Source organism: Poecilia mexicana, unplaced genomic scaffold (assembly GCF_051168715.1).
Source record: "Poecilia mexicana isolate PSO_F unplaced genomic scaffold, ASM5116871v1 scaffold_7, whole genome shotgun sequence".
In the NCBI taxonomy this organism is placed as follows: Eukaryota; Metazoa; Chordata; class Actinopteri; order Cyprinodontiformes; family Poeciliidae; genus Poecilia; species Poecilia mexicana.
Genome location: NW_028263376.1, coordinates 7,370,113 through 7,388,665, shown reverse-complemented (window position 1 = coordinate 7,388,665; position 18,553 = coordinate 7,370,113). Strand labels below are relative to the sequence as shown.

At 41.4% G+C, this 18,553-nt stretch overlaps 1 protein-coding gene across 7 annotated transcripts in view; it reads left to right on the top strand.

Annotated features, from left to right (window-relative positions):
* The window catches only part of prkcz (protein kinase C, zeta), a 97,287-nt gene that overhangs the window by 56,361 nt on the left and 22,373 nt on the right, over nucleotides 1-18,553 (top strand). For all 7 annotated transcript variants that reach the window (XR_015763730.1, XR_015763733.1, XR_015763732.1 and 4 more), the window contains 7 exons: nucleotides 5,732-5,829; nucleotides 6,814-6,900; nucleotides 8,842-8,977; nucleotides 9,121-9,208; nucleotides 9,408-9,527; nucleotides 15,695-15,774; nucleotides 16,056-16,145. Coding sequence is in view for 3 of the 7 variants with exons in the window: in XM_015011628.2 (XP_014867114.1) it covers nucleotides 5,732-5,829; nucleotides 6,814-6,900; nucleotides 8,842-8,977; nucleotides 9,121-9,208; nucleotides 9,408-9,527; nucleotides 15,695-15,774; nucleotides 16,056-16,145 (699 nt within the window). In the remaining 4 variants the exon portion in view is untranslated. The remainder of the gene's footprint in view (nucleotides 1-5,731; nucleotides 5,830-6,813; nucleotides 6,901-8,841; nucleotides 8,978-9,120; nucleotides 9,209-9,407; nucleotides 9,528-15,694; nucleotides 15,775-16,055; nucleotides 16,146-18,553) is intronic.

The window sequence follows — 18,553 nt, the reverse complement described above, 5'->3', positions numbered from 1 at the left end:
ATGTGAGACGGCTTAACAAACGCAGGGCTTTGGCAGGCTTCTGGTCCATCAGGAGGGAAATAACATGTTTTTTGGCAGAGCTAAAAAACAAATCATAACAGAACACAGTTTTCTCAATTCCTAGAAAATGAGAAACAGATGAGCAGTATGGCCTTTTGGTTGACATTACTTCACATCTAGATGAGCTGAACTTGAGGCTGCAGGGCCGGGGCAGTTCAGTTTCAGAGGAAACTTGATGTTGAAGGAAGCCATGTCAGCTCACTTCCCTGCACTGCAGGACAAGGTTTAGGGACAGCAAGACGCTTCCTCTTCTCTTGACTTTATTGAGAGATTCACTGTAAACCTTTGACAGTTTCAGCTCACCATGTTCATGTCAGAAGCTTTTCAAACGAAGTCACACAGCACTTCAAGTGAGTAAATGCTGGGCATCTACAGATGCAGCTGGTTGACCTCCAAGCAGATTTGGCCCTGAAGGGAGTAGTTTGTCAGGACCGATCCTTCCACTTTTTGGCTCCAATTGGTTCCTGTTTCAGGTTTCCCACATCTGAAGCACGTAGCCTGGCAGGTCTTGACCGTGTTTGGCTCCAAACACAATGGTGAGGCAGCTCTCTCCAAAATGAAGATGACCCCTCCAGGCTGCACAACGTTCCACTCCACCCCGTTTGGCCATTTTCATAGTTTAATAGCAGCAATATCATTATCTACCAGCAGGAAAACCTTTTATTAAAGTTTATTAAAGATGTCAACAACGGAGGACTTTTCCATCCAGTCTTGCATGTTGGAGCCAGAGCCGTACCCAGAGCAGGAGAATGAAGACGGCAAACCTGTAGAACTATGCATTCAAATAAAAGCATCGCAATGTTATTAGTGTATTTTCACCCTCACCATTTGCACCAATTACCCTCAAAAAGGAGCGTAGCTTAACAATAGTGTCCATGCATATCAGATACCTATTTAAATATTAATGCTACCACAATATGAATGAAGTAATCAGAGCCTCAACATACTGAAGGACTTATCTAATGTGAGCATCAAGGTCGTCACTGAATGCATTTTTGTTATGTGTTTCCCAAGACAAAAATGGTGGAAAATAAAGCCAAATAATTATATTCAAAACATGCTCAAAGAGGCAGCTAAAAGCTAGCATACAGCGCTAACAGAAGCAGAAGGCTCAATGCTATCAAACCAATGACAAGGACCTCATTACACAAAATTAATGTCTAAAATAAACTTTACTGTCATTTTAGTGTTAACAGCTTGCTGCTTTGCTGTGTGCCTCATAAATGCTCCACAAAACTAACTTTCATTCCAGCGAAAAAATGTATTTAACCAGACACTTCAAAGAGGCTCTGATGCCTAAGGACAATGTAAGAACTCGTGTGTGTTAATACACCCTAGAACTGAACATTTTGACTTGTCTCCCTACAACTTCAGCATAACTGAACTTGGACTACAAAATCACTGCAAGGAATAAAAAATGCAGATTCACCCAACTTATTAGCTGGACGTCATGACCTTGTTTAGCAATTCCAAGGCAAATGCGGTGACATCATAGGTAAGAAAACGTCCTAATCTAAAGAGGAAAACTTTACACTGAAAAATATGGAGGAAGTGGGACAACCTTCTGTTATTGCTCCCATGCTTTTTGACTCAAGAAAACTGATTTCTCCCTGAAATCAGACAAACTTAGCAACCAATGGATGGAGCCTGCCTTCATCAGTCATTGATGGAGAGGTGGGATAATGAAATTATACTGAGACGTTTATCTAGTAAGGCTGCCAATCACACAGACAACCAGCCATGTACGCTGGAGACCATTTCATCTAACATTTTTGGCTGTGAGTGGCAGTCGGAGTCCCTGGAGAAAACCCTCATATGCACAAAAGAACAAACATACACTTTCATCCCAGAATTTGAACCCAGGACCTTCTTGCTGTGGAGCAACCATGTCATATGGCAGTCCAGGCTTCTTGACCCAATTTAAAACGGGTTCTTTGCTAAATGCTTATGTGGTGACATGACACTTGGTCATTCCTTCAGTTTTGGAGCTTTTCCGTGGGTGACTTAAATGTTAAAACTAGAAATAGGCATTAATGTGAAAATGATCAGGTACTGGACTAAAGAAAAACTAGAAAAAGCTGTCCAAAAAAAAAAAAAACTGGAAGAGTTCCAGGTGGAGAAGCACCGATGAATACCTCGTCAATAGATTACAGGATAGTGTCGCTGTTTGGACAGAACATGAATTGCAAATGGCTGGATTTAGAGTTTTTCCTAGCAATATATCCTCCTGACTACCAGGAAAAAAAATATTGTCCAATCACCATTTTTTAAAATCCCACATTCTTTGTACGGTAATAAAAGGTTTTATGCACTTACTTTGTCTCTTCCCATAAAATATGTTATTACTGATGAACGCAATTTTTATGTATTAGAAAAAGATATGAACAAAAGTCCCACCCCTTCACATGTGGTATCATTGAAAAGCCCTAAATGTCCTCTCCAGATACCAAAAGGAATTAATTCAGTAGAATGCAGGGGGTGGGAGATATTCAAGTTTAGAAATGTCCTTTACAGAGGACAAAAATGAACTACTGGTAGTCAGGAGGATATATTAATATAGAACAATTTAAAGGGAAATCTTAGAAATTCACCTGCAAAATGGTATAATTTAAATTTGTGGGAGATGTGAGAATGTTTCCATTACTGCTGCAGATTGACTGTATTTTTAACTGGTCATCCAGCAGATGGCAGTATTGCTAAACAAATTCTCATTTAAAAAAAACAAATCAACCCAATGTCTTCCTTAAGTTACACTTAAGATCAGCATCCAGCATCTTCATCCTTTAGGATGAAAGTGAACTGGACTCAGTAGCAAACTGGTTTTGTACCAGTAAAAACTCGAAGGAAAACATTTTTCACCTTTTCACTTGAAAATCCTTTTGTTGGTACTGATTCTCTGGTCAGTTTGTTCACTCCACTTTAATACTTCTCAACTCTCTTTTAATCTGGCATCCGAGAAGCCTGGAAGCCTCCGCTGAGAGCCGGCAGAAGTAGCTGAAATGACCAAGATAAAGTACTTTGCTATTCAATGTTCTGCGCGATTACAGATTCTTGAAGCCAACAAGAAGGAATTCAGAATCATGAGCACAGTATGTGGTTTGTGTTGTGCTGTTGTGAATTAGGCCTGAACCGTATCGGAGCACAGCATGGCAACTTCACATGTAGAAACGGTTTATTGTAGCACACATAAAATGTGAACTTTAATCCATTTAACGACACTTTAAATCAGTATCAAACACTCTCGCCTCTGGCTGAGCACTCTAGTTCTGATCAGAAACAGCTGACTGACACCATAAATACTCTGTGACTCTGTCACACAGCCTGTAAGGTAAGGTCCTTCTACTGATTTTTATGGTCTAATGGGGAATTTTACTCTGATGCAGAGTGCTGAGAGCAGGGGTGTCCAAACTTTGTCACATGAGCCAAAGTCATCCCGTCAAAAGTGCTCAGAAAGAAAACGGCAAAAATCAAGCAAATAGTTCTCCAGTTTTATTTTGTTTTTAGTTATTTATCTCTTTTAATCATAGATTCAAAATATAAAATGGATTCTGCATGTTTGCGTATTAAAAGAGCTTTCATAATAGTTTTCAAATTATTTTGGATTTGATTGAACATATTTTTTTCCTGTTATGAAAGCAGAATTTGGGTTACCTTCTTTCAAAAATGTTTGCTATATTTAGCCAAGTTTAATAAGTTAATGAAAAGAGTTGGCTTTTCAGTAAAAACGTGTGGATAAACATGGTTCTAATTACTATGAAAGCTTGGTTATAAAATGATGAATACTTTGTGTCTTAACATTTTCTATTTAAACAAATTAGTGTAGGTCTTGAACTGCAGCTGGGGGGACACAGAAAAAACAATCCAGGGACCACAAATGGCCCCCGGGCCACACTTTGAACACCCCTGGCTTAGCGCATCTTTGATCTGATCTGTAGGACAATAGAAGCGTGTCGGTCAACACAAAGATCAGAACGAGGACAGATTTCCAGAAACATAGGTTATAGAGTTTAGTCAGTTATTTCTCTTGTGAAACATGCTTTTGAAAAATAAATCTACTTTTGGAAAGCTGAGTTAATTACCCTGAAATCAGCAGTTTTATGGGCTGAAATCCCCCCGTTATTCTTGATCACAGAACTCTCAACGTCACCCACAGAACGCCTTCTGCTTCACTTCAGATCTATTCTTTCTTTAAAACTGGCCCGTATGAGGAAATGAGACCCGTGTCTTAGTGCTGCTGCCTGAGCCGGAAAGGCTTCAGTCTGAACAACATGAACTGAAATAGTAGGAAAAACTTGTAAAAATTACATGTGCATATTCTCAAGGCGTAAATTCTAAGTTTTAGTTAGGCAAAAAGAAAATGAACGTATTATATGTGTTTTTTTATTTTATCAAAGGCAGGATATTGTCCTTCTGGCTGTTTCTTTTGGTAAATGAACAAACTGTTAAATAGTCAATATGTCTTGACTTTTTACATATTATTGAATCCAATAAAGACTCCAAACCAGAGTCAATAGCAGAATAAGCCGTTTGGCCCTGATGGAGGGAATTATAGATCCACATAGTCAACTCTGCTGCTCAACACACTGATGCATTTTCTTTACAAGTGTGGGACCATTTAAAGGGAACTAAACACATTCCAGCAGTATCGGATTTGTTTCCAGAACATGTTACAGCAAAGGAGAACATCAGCCAAGCACAAGTTTCCTTTTTTTTATTTCTTGGATATAAATTCAAATTTGAACTGTCCATATTTCAGCTCCTGCTAAAGCAGACGTAGTATTTACATTTTAAAATAGAGGAATTTCCTTTGGACATGGTTAAAATTATAAAACGGAAAAAGTCATAATAAATAAAAAAAATACTGGTAATGAATGAAAATTAATGCATTACCTTTGAATTGTGGTTCAACAAAATCAACTTGAGGCTTATTTTAACGTTCTGTGATGAATGAAACAGGATGTACATGATAGAAAAGTTTGGGCTTCATGAAGGTTTCTGCAACGTTCCTGACATGCAGCGTTCTTGACATGCAGCGTTCTTGACATGCAGCGTTCTTGACATGCAGCGTTCTTGACATGCAGCGTTTCTGAGCTGCAGCGTTCCTGAGCTGCAGCGTTCCTGAGCTGCAGCGTTCCTGACATGCAGCGTTCTTGACATGCAGCGTTCTTGACATGCAGCGTTCCTGACATGCAGCGTTCCTGAGCTGCAGCGTTCCTGAGCTGCAGCGTTCCTGAGCTGCAGCGTTCCTGAGCTGCAGCGTTTCTGAGCTGCAGCGTTCCTGAGCTGCAGCGTTCCTGAGCTGCAGCGTTCCTGAGCTGCAGCGTTCCTGAGCTGCAGCGTTCCTGAGCTGCAGCGTTCCTGAGCTGCAGCGTTCCTGAGCTGCAGCGTTTCTGAGCTGCAGCGTTCCTGAGCTGCAGCGTTCCTGAGCTATAGCGATTACTGTCAGCCTGTCACTTGTGAGAGTCGATAAGTTTGTGAGACAAGTTTCTAATGTTTCCTTGTTCCAGCCCATCCGTCAAGGTGCAGTCTTTTATCTGGGACGACTCAGAGAAGCAAACGGTCTGAATCACCCTGAGCGCGAACCGACTGATCGCAGGAGTATCAGGAAGCCCATCGATTAGGCAGATTGATTGTAATTATCTGCCATCTCCGTCTTTGCTCTTCTCTGCAGGATATCGACTGGGTGCAGACAGAGAAGCATGTGTTTGAGCAGGCGTCTACAAATCCATTCTTAGTCGGCCTCCACTCCTGTTTCCAGACAGAAAGTCGGTAAGAGCCAGATAAGACTGACAGCGCTGATTTACAGGCTGGCTCTTCTCTGCTACAACTTTTTTTGTGCTCTCTGAACACTAGAAGGACTTTTTAAATTAAAAAAAAAAATCAATTCACTCCTCAAATGTCTTGATATTTTCTGCCTTTAACAGAACGTTAAATCAGCTAAGCAATCCAAGTTCAGCTCTTTTGATAATGAAGTCCAGTATTCCTGCATTTGGATCAATATCTGATGAGGACACTTTAGACAGAAATCGCATGACAATCTGCCCAGCAACTCCAGGTCCTTCTAAACAAATACAAGATCCACAATTAAACAGTCAGAACTTTACACTCTGTTGTGGTTTTCCTTTTTGACCTTCCTCAACGTGTTGGATCAGCTCTGCTCTCCTGTTTGCTTTCTGCACTGTTTGGATTAGAAAACACACTTTGTGTTAGCAGTTCTCAGCTGTTGTGTGATCTCATTCCATTCATAAGTTGGACACTGAAGGTTTTTCTGCATTTGTTGACGACGCTTACAGCAATGAAATTGCCCTTACATTACATTTCTTTTCCAAATGTTTTATGCCGTTAGTCCACTGACTCCTCAGCATCGAAACAGACCAACTCAAGGGTTAGTCTGTCATTTTCATTTCAGGCCACTTTGTGAATCATGAATGTCCTCAATGGGGCAGTTGTGGCAGAAATTATTGATAGAACGAATCAAATCTCCGTCCTAATAAAACTAGAAGTATGTCCCACCTAAACGAGACTCAGAATTTCTTCTCAAATCTTTGTTCTGAGGTAGCGAGCAGAGCTTTAGTTTGACTAACCACAGGTATTACTTTGGTGTTCTTTGGCGTGCGTTTTGTTTCAACAGTAATATTCAGTGTGTGAATGTGTGTATGGCTGACTGTAAAGCAAACGTACCATTTTAAGTGGTTCTTCTTAATGTTTGCCACGTTGCGGGTGATTAAAAAAAAGTCCTGGCTGTATTTTCAGGTTATTTCTGGTGATCGAATATGTGAATGGTGGGGATCTGATGTTTCATATGCAACGGCAGCGGAAACTCCCAGAGGACCATGCCAGGTAAGCATCCAGATGTTCAGCAGCTGTTCCCACACATGATCCAAGCCTCCGTCCAGTTCTGCGTTCAAACCTCTTCAACCGGCCTTCATTCACATGCAATGGTTACTGCTCTAGGTTTTTCATGTGTCGGCGTCATTTCGAGGTAGTAATATAAATTGTGTTTGGATTCTCTTCATCCGCTGCAATAAAAATCTCTGTGGGCCAGATTAGAGCTGAGAGGCATCTGCTGCAGGGCCAGGAGGAGGATCAGTAAACGGTGCTTTTATTGGACTCTGGTTAAGCTGATGTGACAGCTGCTCAGGAGACGCATGCATGGAACCACCAGCTGTTTAAACGTGGACTCACTGGAGGGATGGAGCGTTCTCCGAGAACAAAGAGCATCGGTTTCATGAAAGGATCTGGCGAAGTGCGGTCGGTTGGTAGCGACTAAAGATCTTTTCTATAAACATTTTCCTGCGGGGCCTCCGTTTTCACACCGAGCAGATCCTCTCGCGGGGACGTTGTGACGCTTCCAAATCTGAATTAAGACTTCTTTACATCTTGGAAGAAATGCAGCGAGGACCCATAATTCATCGTGCCTGCCTGCTTCAGGGGCACTCCGACTGCAGCTCTGATAAATTTCGGATCAAAGGCGCCGTAATTTAGAGAGGCACCGTTGGGCCCCCGATCGGCCTCTTCAATCTGCAACCTGGAGACAGTGGCTGTACATATGCAAAGCAGCATGTTAAGCACTCATCACGATTGTACATATTCATGAGCAGCGCTCTTAGACAGAGCCCTGACGCGCTCCCCCGCGCAGTGGGCGACGCGGGTGATGCTGATAGGACGTGTCTCTGTGCCGTCTGAAGGCAGCAGAGGAACAACAGAGGCTGCCAGAGCCGAGATGTGGGGGAGCGCCGTGGGATCTGTGATTCCTCTGTCAAACGCAGACTTTCCTCCCTCCTCCCTCACTGTTTGACAATCATTGGTTTACAGCAGCCAGACACAGAAAGCCTTGTCAGAGTTAATGAAGGCTTGTCTCCAAGAGACAGAAAACACTACCTACACATGGAGAGAAAACACACCGCTGACTCACCAAAGAAGCTCTCCAAGTACATTTTATCATCACCAAACGGGCTCCGAGCCTGAATCACAGCGGGAGACTGAAGGATCTGCTGCAAAGTGCCGCCGCTGCGCTGTCCAAAGTTTCACTTGTTTAGCGGGCAAGTTTAGGAACTCTGCTCCAACGAGTCGGAAACTACAGAAGCGCAAGGAAACTTTGAGCGACCAGATTATCTGCAGCAGCAGAAAACCGAAAAAACCTTAATGTCGTTTCCTTTTACACTTCAGATGTTTTATTTTGTCCAGAGAGTTAATTTATTTATTTTTGTTAAATTGTGTATGCCATGATTAAGAACATCTATAGAAATGTGTGATCACGATGCCGTATCAAGTCATCTGAAAAGTGCAGCACCTCCTTCCACATACATGTCTTTAACATGTCTGCAGTGGATTGTAAAAACATTCGTACCTCCTGAACTTTTCCATATTTTGCCACATTACAACCACAAACATAAATATATTTTATTGAAATTTAATGTGACAGACCACGCAGAAAGAAAATTATACATGATTCAAAACTTTTTTTTTTTTTTTACAAATAAAAAACTGAAAAGTGTGGTGTGTACTTATATCACTTTGTGTTGGTAACCTTTTGATTTTTTTTCCCTAAAATGGTCAGAACATACCATTTCTGTTTTAGAAATAAATCTGTCTTAAGTTTCACTTTTTAAAGCTAATTATTGAAATAAACACACATTTTTTTTAATTTTTTTTTTTTTTGCAATACATCTGGGCACAAACCCTGGAGACTAGTGACTTTAATATAGTCTCAGGTATGTGTGTGCACATCTTTGGCCAGCTGGTGGTGCTGTGTGACGATTTAAACATTTTTCTTCACAGATTTTATGCTGCTGAAATCTGCATCGCTCTGAACTTCCTTCATGAGAAGGGGATTATTTACCGAGATCTAAAACTTGACAACGTTCTGTTGGACCACGAAGGACACATCAAGCTTACGGACTACGGCATGTGCAAGGTCTACAAGAGCCAAACATTTACTGACGTTCTAGTCGTGTTGTCTGCCGCGCTGAGCAGCCTGAACTGGAAGCTCCAGCATAACCTCTGTTTTTGTTGTTGTCCCCACATTGACGCCGTTGCTCACATCACGCTGTAATCCAGGAGGGCATCAGACCAGGGGACACCACCAGCACTTTCTGTGGGACCCCCAACTACATTGCACCGGAGATCCTGAGAGGAGAGGACTATGGTGAGAACATGCTGGCTGTAGCGCGACGGTCCACTACCTGAAATCTAGTTTCATTTCAGGATTTCTGTCCTGCAAGGTTGCTAAGCTGTGTTAGCGTTAATGTGTGTTAGCGCTAAGCAACAAAAAGTGTTGCTGAGACGAGTTTATGATGACAAACTTTGCCTAGTTACCAGCCCATCATGTGTGTGTGTTCCCCCAGGCTTCAGTGTAGACTGGTGGGCTCTGGGTGTGCTGATGTTCGAGATGATGGCCGGAAGGTCTCCGTTTGATATTATTACTGACAATCCTGACATGAACACAGAGGAATACCTCTTCCAAGGTGAGACACAGTCATTTGCTCTGCTTGCCTTCAACCTAAGCTGGAAGTGGTTGGGTTTAGTCACTTCATGGGCTGAAAGGCCAACTGTAAACTCTAAGTAGTCCAGAGGTTTCCTTCACTTGGCTCACTTTTCACATGCCTCGTCTTTGGTTTAAGCCTTATTAGTTGATTCGGTAACACTTTATTTGACGGGATGTGCATAAGACTGACATGACACTGTCATAAACATGACATACCACCTGTCATGAACATGAAGGAGTCTTTATGAACGGAGTCATGAACTGTCATTCTTTTAATGCAATGATACTCTAAAGGTGGCATTGAAAGCCCACTAGAAGTGTCAACTTTGTATTATTTTGTAAATAATGACACTTTCATTCATAGTTTGCACTTTTAATGGACTTTCAAGGCAATTTTTAGAGAAACTTTGCATTAAAACACCTCATGACAATAGTCTTAGACGTTTATAAAAACTCCATGTTGATAACAGGTGTGTCATGTTTATGACGGTGTCATTCGGCCTTATGCACACTGCTTCAAATAAAGTGTTAACGTTGATTTCAAAATTATTTGAAACTGATTAAGAAAATAATTTGTCAGAAATAAAGAAAGTGAATTTTATAGCAGTGTAGCTTTAGAGCAGGCATATTCAGATGAAACTTGGATAAATTTACAGCTGACAAAATAAAATGAAGTATACAGAAAGTATACAGTGTAAGTGTGAAAGTTGGGCCTTTTTTTACTAGCTGGATTTTTTTCAGTGCTACAGAGAAAAACTGGACCTTAAACTGGCAATCATCTTTGTCTGCGTGATCTGGCAGTAACATAACATAGGTCTGGACTAACACTCTGAACATCCACTGCTCTAAAGGAAAGCCACTCCTGATCAGTTTCTGCTGCTTCAGTGTAGCTGGATGGAATCTGTGACTGTAAACTGTGTTCTTCAAATACCATAACAGTTCATGTTATCACATAAATCTTTAAAAGAGGTGAAATTATTCGATCTTTCAGCATGTGCTGAGTAAACGCTTGAACTCGGAATGACGTTGGCTGAAAACACATCCTCAGTACGAAGTCCTGCCCCACATGAGCCCTGGAGGATTTGGCAGTACATCATGGCCTCTATAACAAATGGGACTCGGTTGCATGTGAGGACCAGTGGAGTGTTTCCTTTATGCTTTTGCTTCATTTGGCAACTGATGGACTTTTCATCGAGCAGAGATGGAGCCAGATCATTATCCTGAGCCACCTGAAATCACAGAACTCTCTTCTGTCGGTTCAGTGACGAAATGTTGGTGATGGATCCAGGATTTTGAGCAGGAAATGCTTCAGTGTTTGTCACAATTTTATTTATATAAGGACACATTTGGAGAAATCCAACAGTTGCTAGAAAGGTATATATCAAGATTAGTTCTTTAGACCTGCACTGTTTTATTCTGTAAGGACCAAAGCTGACACAACAGTCACAGTAGGATAATAAAATTCAATGACATCTAATATAATATAATATAATACAACATGATACAGAGAGATCCGATGCCATAATTCACTTTATAATTAATGTTATTTCTTCAAGGCATGCTATCAATCTGAAGATTTTAACGTGTTGGCAATCCATAAAGCAGATTAATCAATCTACCTATTTCGACCTGAAAGCTTCTCTCCTGTTGAGGGTGACGTAGTTCACAGCAGAACGTTGTGGGTTTGACTCAAGGGGAGCGACGAACGACAGCAAACAGCAACAAAGGTTGAACATTTTTCAACTTTCTTGTGTTGCTTTGCCAGCCCGCTTGTGCACATCTACGTGCACAAGCCCAAAATTTCACATGCACACATTCTGGCGGTCGCTTGGCTGGATGAGGACAAGCGACCGCCGCCTCGTCCCACAAGTTCCATGTTAAATGAATGGAGAGGGACATTAATTTAAGACAAAACCTTTAAACCTTCCTGAATACAAAAACCTGGAAAACTGAGAATCTTCAGGCAAGTTTGGTTTGAGACAATAAAACAATTTCTAAAGTGTTTTCTGAAACCGTGCATGCAGACGCAGTTTATGATTTTAGCTGCATGTGGAGAGGTACTCAAGAACTAGAAAATAAAGTATGTCTGTTAGTTGTCCCCTGAACAAGTTTGCTACTACTTGTATACCTGATACTTGTGTAGTTTAGTAAGTTTCCCTTAGTTGCTCTGGAGTGATGGGAGACTGTCTCACTGGGTTATGTGGGATATGGAAAGTAGGAGTGCACAACGGGTCAAAGGTTAAATACAAACTGAAGGATGTTACTGATTCTTGCACCTGTCAGAAATAAGGCCCAGGACTGACTCTAGATGATGACCTAATCATCAAGATCTATGGATAGCATCTATGTTCATTCAACTGCAGGATGGCTGCAGTCCTGCTTAGCACAGCAGATTAGCTTTGTTCCAAGATGGAGGCCTCCATCTGTTCAGGAAAGACTCAACTTGGGCAGCAGCTGAGGGAGCTGAATCAGTGTTTGGTTGATGTCATCACTTTGCATCAGAAGCTGGACGTATCTAAGCGGAGGACCAGACGATCCAGGGAACAAATGAGCTCCAGTTATTAAAATGCCAGGTTTAACTGACCGCATGGAAGTAACCATTTATGTCACTGAAATATTTGTGTCATAAACTAAAGGATTAGTCTTTTAATGCAACATTTCACTACCTTCTTAAAACATGGATTGAAGGATGGGAAGTGAAGTAGTCAGATTTCTAGAGTGAGGTTTTGGGGATTTTCTCAATCAAATAAAACTGATGTGGTTTTAAAAGGCTGGCCCAACTCATTTATTTACACAGAGCTGTTGCAACAACGCACACATGGCTCTAATAAGAAGGAAACTAAACTGGCTTCACTCTAACAAGATGTTCAAGTTTTCAGGGAGCAGCGTGTCAGCATCCAGTCACTCTCTCAGCCGGTCGGATGTTTGCAGACGTGCATTTCAGAGCAGAAACCAACATGTTCATCCCACCTGCTGTTTGCCAAGATTCACTTCAATTTATTCACTTCTAAAATACTTTATTAGTCCCTTTGTGTTGTTAGTCCAGCTTCCTATCCAGCTTCCCTCTTGTTGTAGTGTACCTCTAAGCAGGCAGTGATGGTTGCTCCTGAAGGAATGTTAAACGAAGTGCTCTCATACACAACATCCCTCAAAATCAACTGTGCTTATTGGCATCACATCTTTTTGTATCATGTTAAAAATTTTTCTGCATCATTCTCGCCTTCGTAGCACATCAGTAATTTTTGATTGAGAAGTTGACAGTGCTCTGTCTTGTAGATCGGCTGAATAAACGCCGATCACCTTAACTCTGTAAGTTAAGGTGGTAACTTAGCTCACGGAGTTTGAGTGTTTAGATTTCAAAACAGAACCGCTTAATGTGCGACTAGCATCCGACAGCGGACTCTGTTTGGACCATTTTTCTTTCCCATTCTGGGATGGTTCCGCCATGTTTATTTCTCTTTCAATCAGTTCCGGCTTAAGGATGACCAGTGGTTCCTTCTTATGTGCTGCAACACTGAAAGAAAGTGTTAGCTCATGTTATTAGTTAATCAGATGGAACTCAGTTTAATAAATTAAACTATTAATCAACTATTTTTTTTTTTTACATCAGTATGCCGTTTTATTCATGTCAAAACTTATAAACTGGGCTTAGTTCTTCACCTCAATAGTTTTTTTTTTTTTGGTACCTCTTTAATATCTGTAGCAGCTCTCTCTAAAGAGACCTGAAGAAACATGTTTCATTTGCATATTGACAATCATTATTGGATGTTTCAACATTAATACAATCTCAGGGTTTTGGATATAAAAAAAAAAAAGATGGCTAATACAGATCCGACTATCTTGCCTCCAGTTTCGAACTTTGTTGCAACGGCGTGCTAAAGAGTGAGAGCTCAGCAGAAAACGAGCTGTAGGTGTCATCTCACTTCATCATTGTAGAGAATTTCTCTGCTTCTATTTGTGCTTGTGTTTCCTCGAGCCATATGGTCTCCTTACATAGCGCAACCCCATCACCTCCTCCTCCCTTCCCTCACACTGTCCGCAGCAGCAGAAATTCCTCCATACTACAGTGTGACGCACTTTGTCTCAGCTGTGACCGTCAGGACCTTATAGCACGGCGCTACAGCTAGCATCTGCCACTAGTACCGTCCTCCTGGTGGTTTTACTGTGGCTGATCAGCAGGCCCCTGGACGAACGCCTGCCAACGGAAACCGACCCTTTCACTAGAAGAGCCACCCACCATATGGCACCGAGATGGAGCCGGTGCCATGGGTGTGCTTTGGCTGTTGGTGCAGCACATGCCATCCCCAGAGCTGAGATGCTCAGAGACCGGAGAGCATTGGAGTTATTTTTGATAATCAACCAGAAATTTATCTCAAAGCAGGAACAAGAGGGGAAAATTTAAGAAATTTAAAAATGAGCAAATTGCATTATAAAAATGTTCTTGAATAATTATGTTGTTTTACTGCACATAGTATTTAAAATAATAAAATACTTGCAATAATATATTATGATGAACACTCGACTCGTTAGCTCCTCCTGTTTGACCCACAAAGACATTAGAACCCGACAGTTCCCACTGCACGCTCCACCAGCTGTACTTCTAAAGGAGCGGTACAGGGGAAGCGTTTCAAAATAAATTGACGACTTTGATGCAGTTTTTTTAAGTTCAGTAACTTCATCTTTTTAAAAACAAACTAGCAGGCTTTGGTCAAAGGCCTTCTCTTTTTTAAATCATCCTGAGGTGTGAATGGCGGGTGGAGCTGCTTGTAACCAAGAGTTTATACATGAATTTAAATGAAAAAAAAAAAAAACTTTTAAAAATATAAAAACAATTTGCAGCAAGAAATGTTAGACAGTATTAAAGATTTGCACATTTCAGGTCCGAGGCATTTCAAAGTGCTTTACTCCCTAAGAAATATAGAAACCAATTGTGAACCATGATGTTGCCTTCTTATTTCTCTACTGTAAAAACATCTAATATTGGTTTTGCTTTTCCAAATAAACTGCTACTCAGTGGAAAGTGACCAGGATCATGCCTTGTATTCAAAATGTAATTTTCCCATTGTGTTGGACTTTAGCAGTTTATTGTGGCTCATTTTTATACAGACCGTGGTGGACATAGTGAACCATGTTCCCTCAGAGGAAAACAGACTCTGAAACCCCCTGGCAGAAGAGTGAAACTGGTCTTTGACTAATATAGTCAATTTTCAACTGTTCCTTGATCTGTGTGCCATTTGTCTAAATCTCTCAGCCTCTCAATTCAGAAATACTTTTTAAAAATATCTAAATGTTAAATTAAATGTCATTGTAACTCCTATAGTCAAAGTATCGTCAGAGAGTCGATGCTGTAGGCAGGAAGGATTATAACAATCTGCTGGCTGCTGCTGCTCCTTCTCTCTCTGGTTGTTTGGGCAGAGGGCTGTTGGAGTCTGGGTATGATCATCGCCTGCTATGATGAACTTCATCCTTCTCTCTCTGCTCGCTGGTTCTGCTCTGCATCCACAGAACCTCCTTTTCTGCCCCTCTGAGTTTTGGGGTGATGGCAACTGTTCTAATGGGGGGGGAAAAGTAAAAATTCTTCCCTCTGCACATCATTCAGAACCAGAGGGATTAATTGCCCTTACATTCATTAAAAAGAAATAAAACATCAGAACTAAAGTCTTGAGAAAGAACAGAGCTAACAGAGAAACTCCTACACGCTGCCACCAGGAGTGGCACGATTCCAGAAAGATCTAAAGTGGAGAAGTTAGTAGCTGCGGTTTTATGTGTGTAAACACACAGAGCCACTTTTCAGTGTGTAATTCTGAAACATGAGTGAAAAACACGCTCTGCTCTGATCACATTACCTTGAACAGAAATTCAGCCTGAATGCTTTGGACATCCTTGAAGTGAGGTTTTAAGGTGAAAAAAAAAAATCTGTTTTCAAGCTCTTCTCATTTGTGTGAGTTCCAAGGTTATTAGTGGAGCAAGGAACGTGATGCAGAAAACAGAGCAGCGTTCACTGCGTGTCCTCCCTTCCTCCGACTCCCACTCAGCAGACATGGTCACCCACAGGCAGGTTGAATCACGCTTCTCCCAGCTCACGACTGCCCTTTCATTGTCTCTTCTTTCTCTCCTCCTGTTGCCATCCTTCTTTTTTGTTGACAGTTATCCTCGAGAAGCCCATTCGCATCCCGAGGTCTCTGTCAGTGAAAGCTGCCAGCGTGCTGAAGGGCTTTCTAAACAAGGTGAGAGCCGTCCACACCCATCACCTCTGGGAGCTGTGCGTGTAGAAAAACAGCAAAGTGTTTGGACGGGCAGCGAAGTTCTCAGTGCTCTGTTCAAACTTCCGTCATCCGATTATTTAACTTAGACCATTACATCCAGCATTCGGTCGTGAAACGGCCGCAGTGCAGCAAAAGATGGATCGGGCATTCACTACGTACTTGAAGCAGTCCAACAACTCACTTTGATCCAGACGCGTTGCCTGTTTGTAAATATGACCCTGACCAGTGTTTCATCCCTACAGGATCCCAAGGAGCGCCTGGGTTGCCAGGTCCAAACAGGCTTCACAGATATCAAGTCACACACGTTTTTCCGCAATATAGACTGGGACCAGGTAAGAACAAAATCACTGAGAGGTTTCTTTTTTTATATCGTTGCATTTTTCTGAGTAAACATCCAACCTAAATTTGAACTCTAAACTGTTGAAATGTTAATATTCATTTCATTGAAATTGAGCCTGAAGAAAAAGCAATTTTCAATTAGAATATCAAAGGTGTATAAACAGGTATATAAAATTAAGCACCTAGGGATGCAGACTGTTTTTACGAACATTTGTGAAAGAATGGGTCGCTCTCAGGAGCTCAGTGGATTCCAGCGAGGAACTGTGATAACAAATCCAGTCGTGAAATTTCCTTGTCTCTAAATATTCCACAGTCGACAGTAAGCTGTATTATAGGACAATGGGAAGTTTTTGGAAATGACAGCAACTCAACCACCAGGTGGTAGGCCATGTAAACTGATGGAGTGAGGTCAGTGGATGCTGAAGTTCATAGTGCGAAGAGGTCACCAACTTTCTGCAGTCAGTCATGACTGTGGCATTCACATTAGCTGAAGAACAGAGCTTCATGGAAAGGGTTTCCATAATCGAGCAGCTGCATCCAAACCACACGTCACCAAGAACAATGCAAAGTGTCAGATGCAGTGATGTAAAGTACGCCGTCAATGGACTCTAGAGCAGTGGAGGCACGATCTCTGGAGTGATGGACGAGTCTGGGTTTGGCGGTTGCCAGGAGAACGGTTCTTGTCTGACTACATTGTGCCAGGTGTAAAGTTTAGTGGAGGGGAGATTATGGTGTGTGGTTGTTTTTCAGGAGCTGGGCTTGGCCCCTTAGTTCCAGTGAAAGGAACTCTGAATGGTTCAGCACAATAAGACATTGCTTTGTGCACCAGTACACATTGCTTGGGATGGGATGTCACTTAAACTTGTATGTGAGTCAAGGCAGGTGAGCAAATACTTTTAGCAATATAGTGTATTCTGGAAGCCCTGCACGGCCCCTCAATCTTCCAGATGCAGATGCTCCACGTTGCCTCTCAATCGTGAACCCTGTGGTTATCCCTAGGGCTTTAGCACCTTTTTCCCTTTTTCTGCAGCACTCTGGGAAGCTCCTGCTTCTTTAATCCCCTTGTATGGCATTTCAGTCTCCTGCAAAACTGTCAAGTCAGCCGTCTTCCCTATGATTGCAGTCCATGCAATCATAGGGAAGTTAACTTCTTGTTATTTGTATTATAAAATATTAAAATCTTCTTAGACACTGAATTTTGGATTTCTATTAGAGGTAAGCCACAGTTATCAAGATGAATAAAAACCAACTATTGAAATATATGGCAGCCCTTTATTTGAAGGAGTGTGCTGACACGACACTGTCATAAACATGACATAACACCTGTCATGAACATGAAGGAGTCTTTGTGAATGTTTATGACTCTTGACATGAACTATCATTCGGTAAATGACATGAAGACTCCTGCATGCTCATGACAGGTGTTATGTCATGTTTATGACAGGTGGCCTGTCAGTCTTATGCACATCCCTTCAAATAAAGTGTTACCAGATATATCACCATGTGTGTAAGGAATCTGCACGAGTTTCACTTTTTGTATTGCATCTTTAAAAATACAGAAACCTTTTGATACGGTTTCATTTTATTGTAATATACACAGGTGTAAAAAAAAAATAGTTGGTAATCCTCTGCTAATAACTGAAGCCCACAATAGGCACTTAAATAACTTGAAATCGATAACAATGATAATCAAAAGAGGAATACAAAAAATCACCAATGAAAATCAGACATTACTTTTGAATGGTGGCTCACAACGATAATAATAATAATCTAGTGAAACAGGTCTTTCGATGTGATTGGTTTTGGTCTGGATTCTCAGATTTTGTGTTTCCTTGGTGGTTCACTTAAAGCTCTGGGACACCCTGGATGATTTAGAAATGTGGAGCTGTGTCACACTGTCTGAGCCCCATTATCAAATCTTGATAGTCAGCCATATGAAACGGTTCAGTGTGAGACTGTAAGATACAACATGACGCCCTGCTGTAATAAGTCCAAGTGAACTTAGTGACGCAGCGCAGAATTGTGGGGAGTTTAACAGAAGCAGTGATGAAGTCCTTTTTTTTTCATGGTATCTAAAGGTTAGTGAAATATATCGGTAAATATCGGTTATCACCCAAAACAGCAATGTTCAAAATTAAATATCAACATCGGCCCTCCAGATTTTCACATCAGTGCACCCGTACTCCACACATGCTGACTTTGATGCTTGATGAAGACCAATTTAAACCCTCATCCACTTGATTTAGCACAACTTTTTTGAGTAAAACTTGTGCAGGAATATAAAAGAAAAAACCTTAGCATTATCTCTGATTCCCATTTAGAAAAGGCTGTGCTCCACGTTTTCCTGTCACCATCGGAGCATCATGACTGTGTGCTGCTTCCTGACAGACAGCTGCTCGCG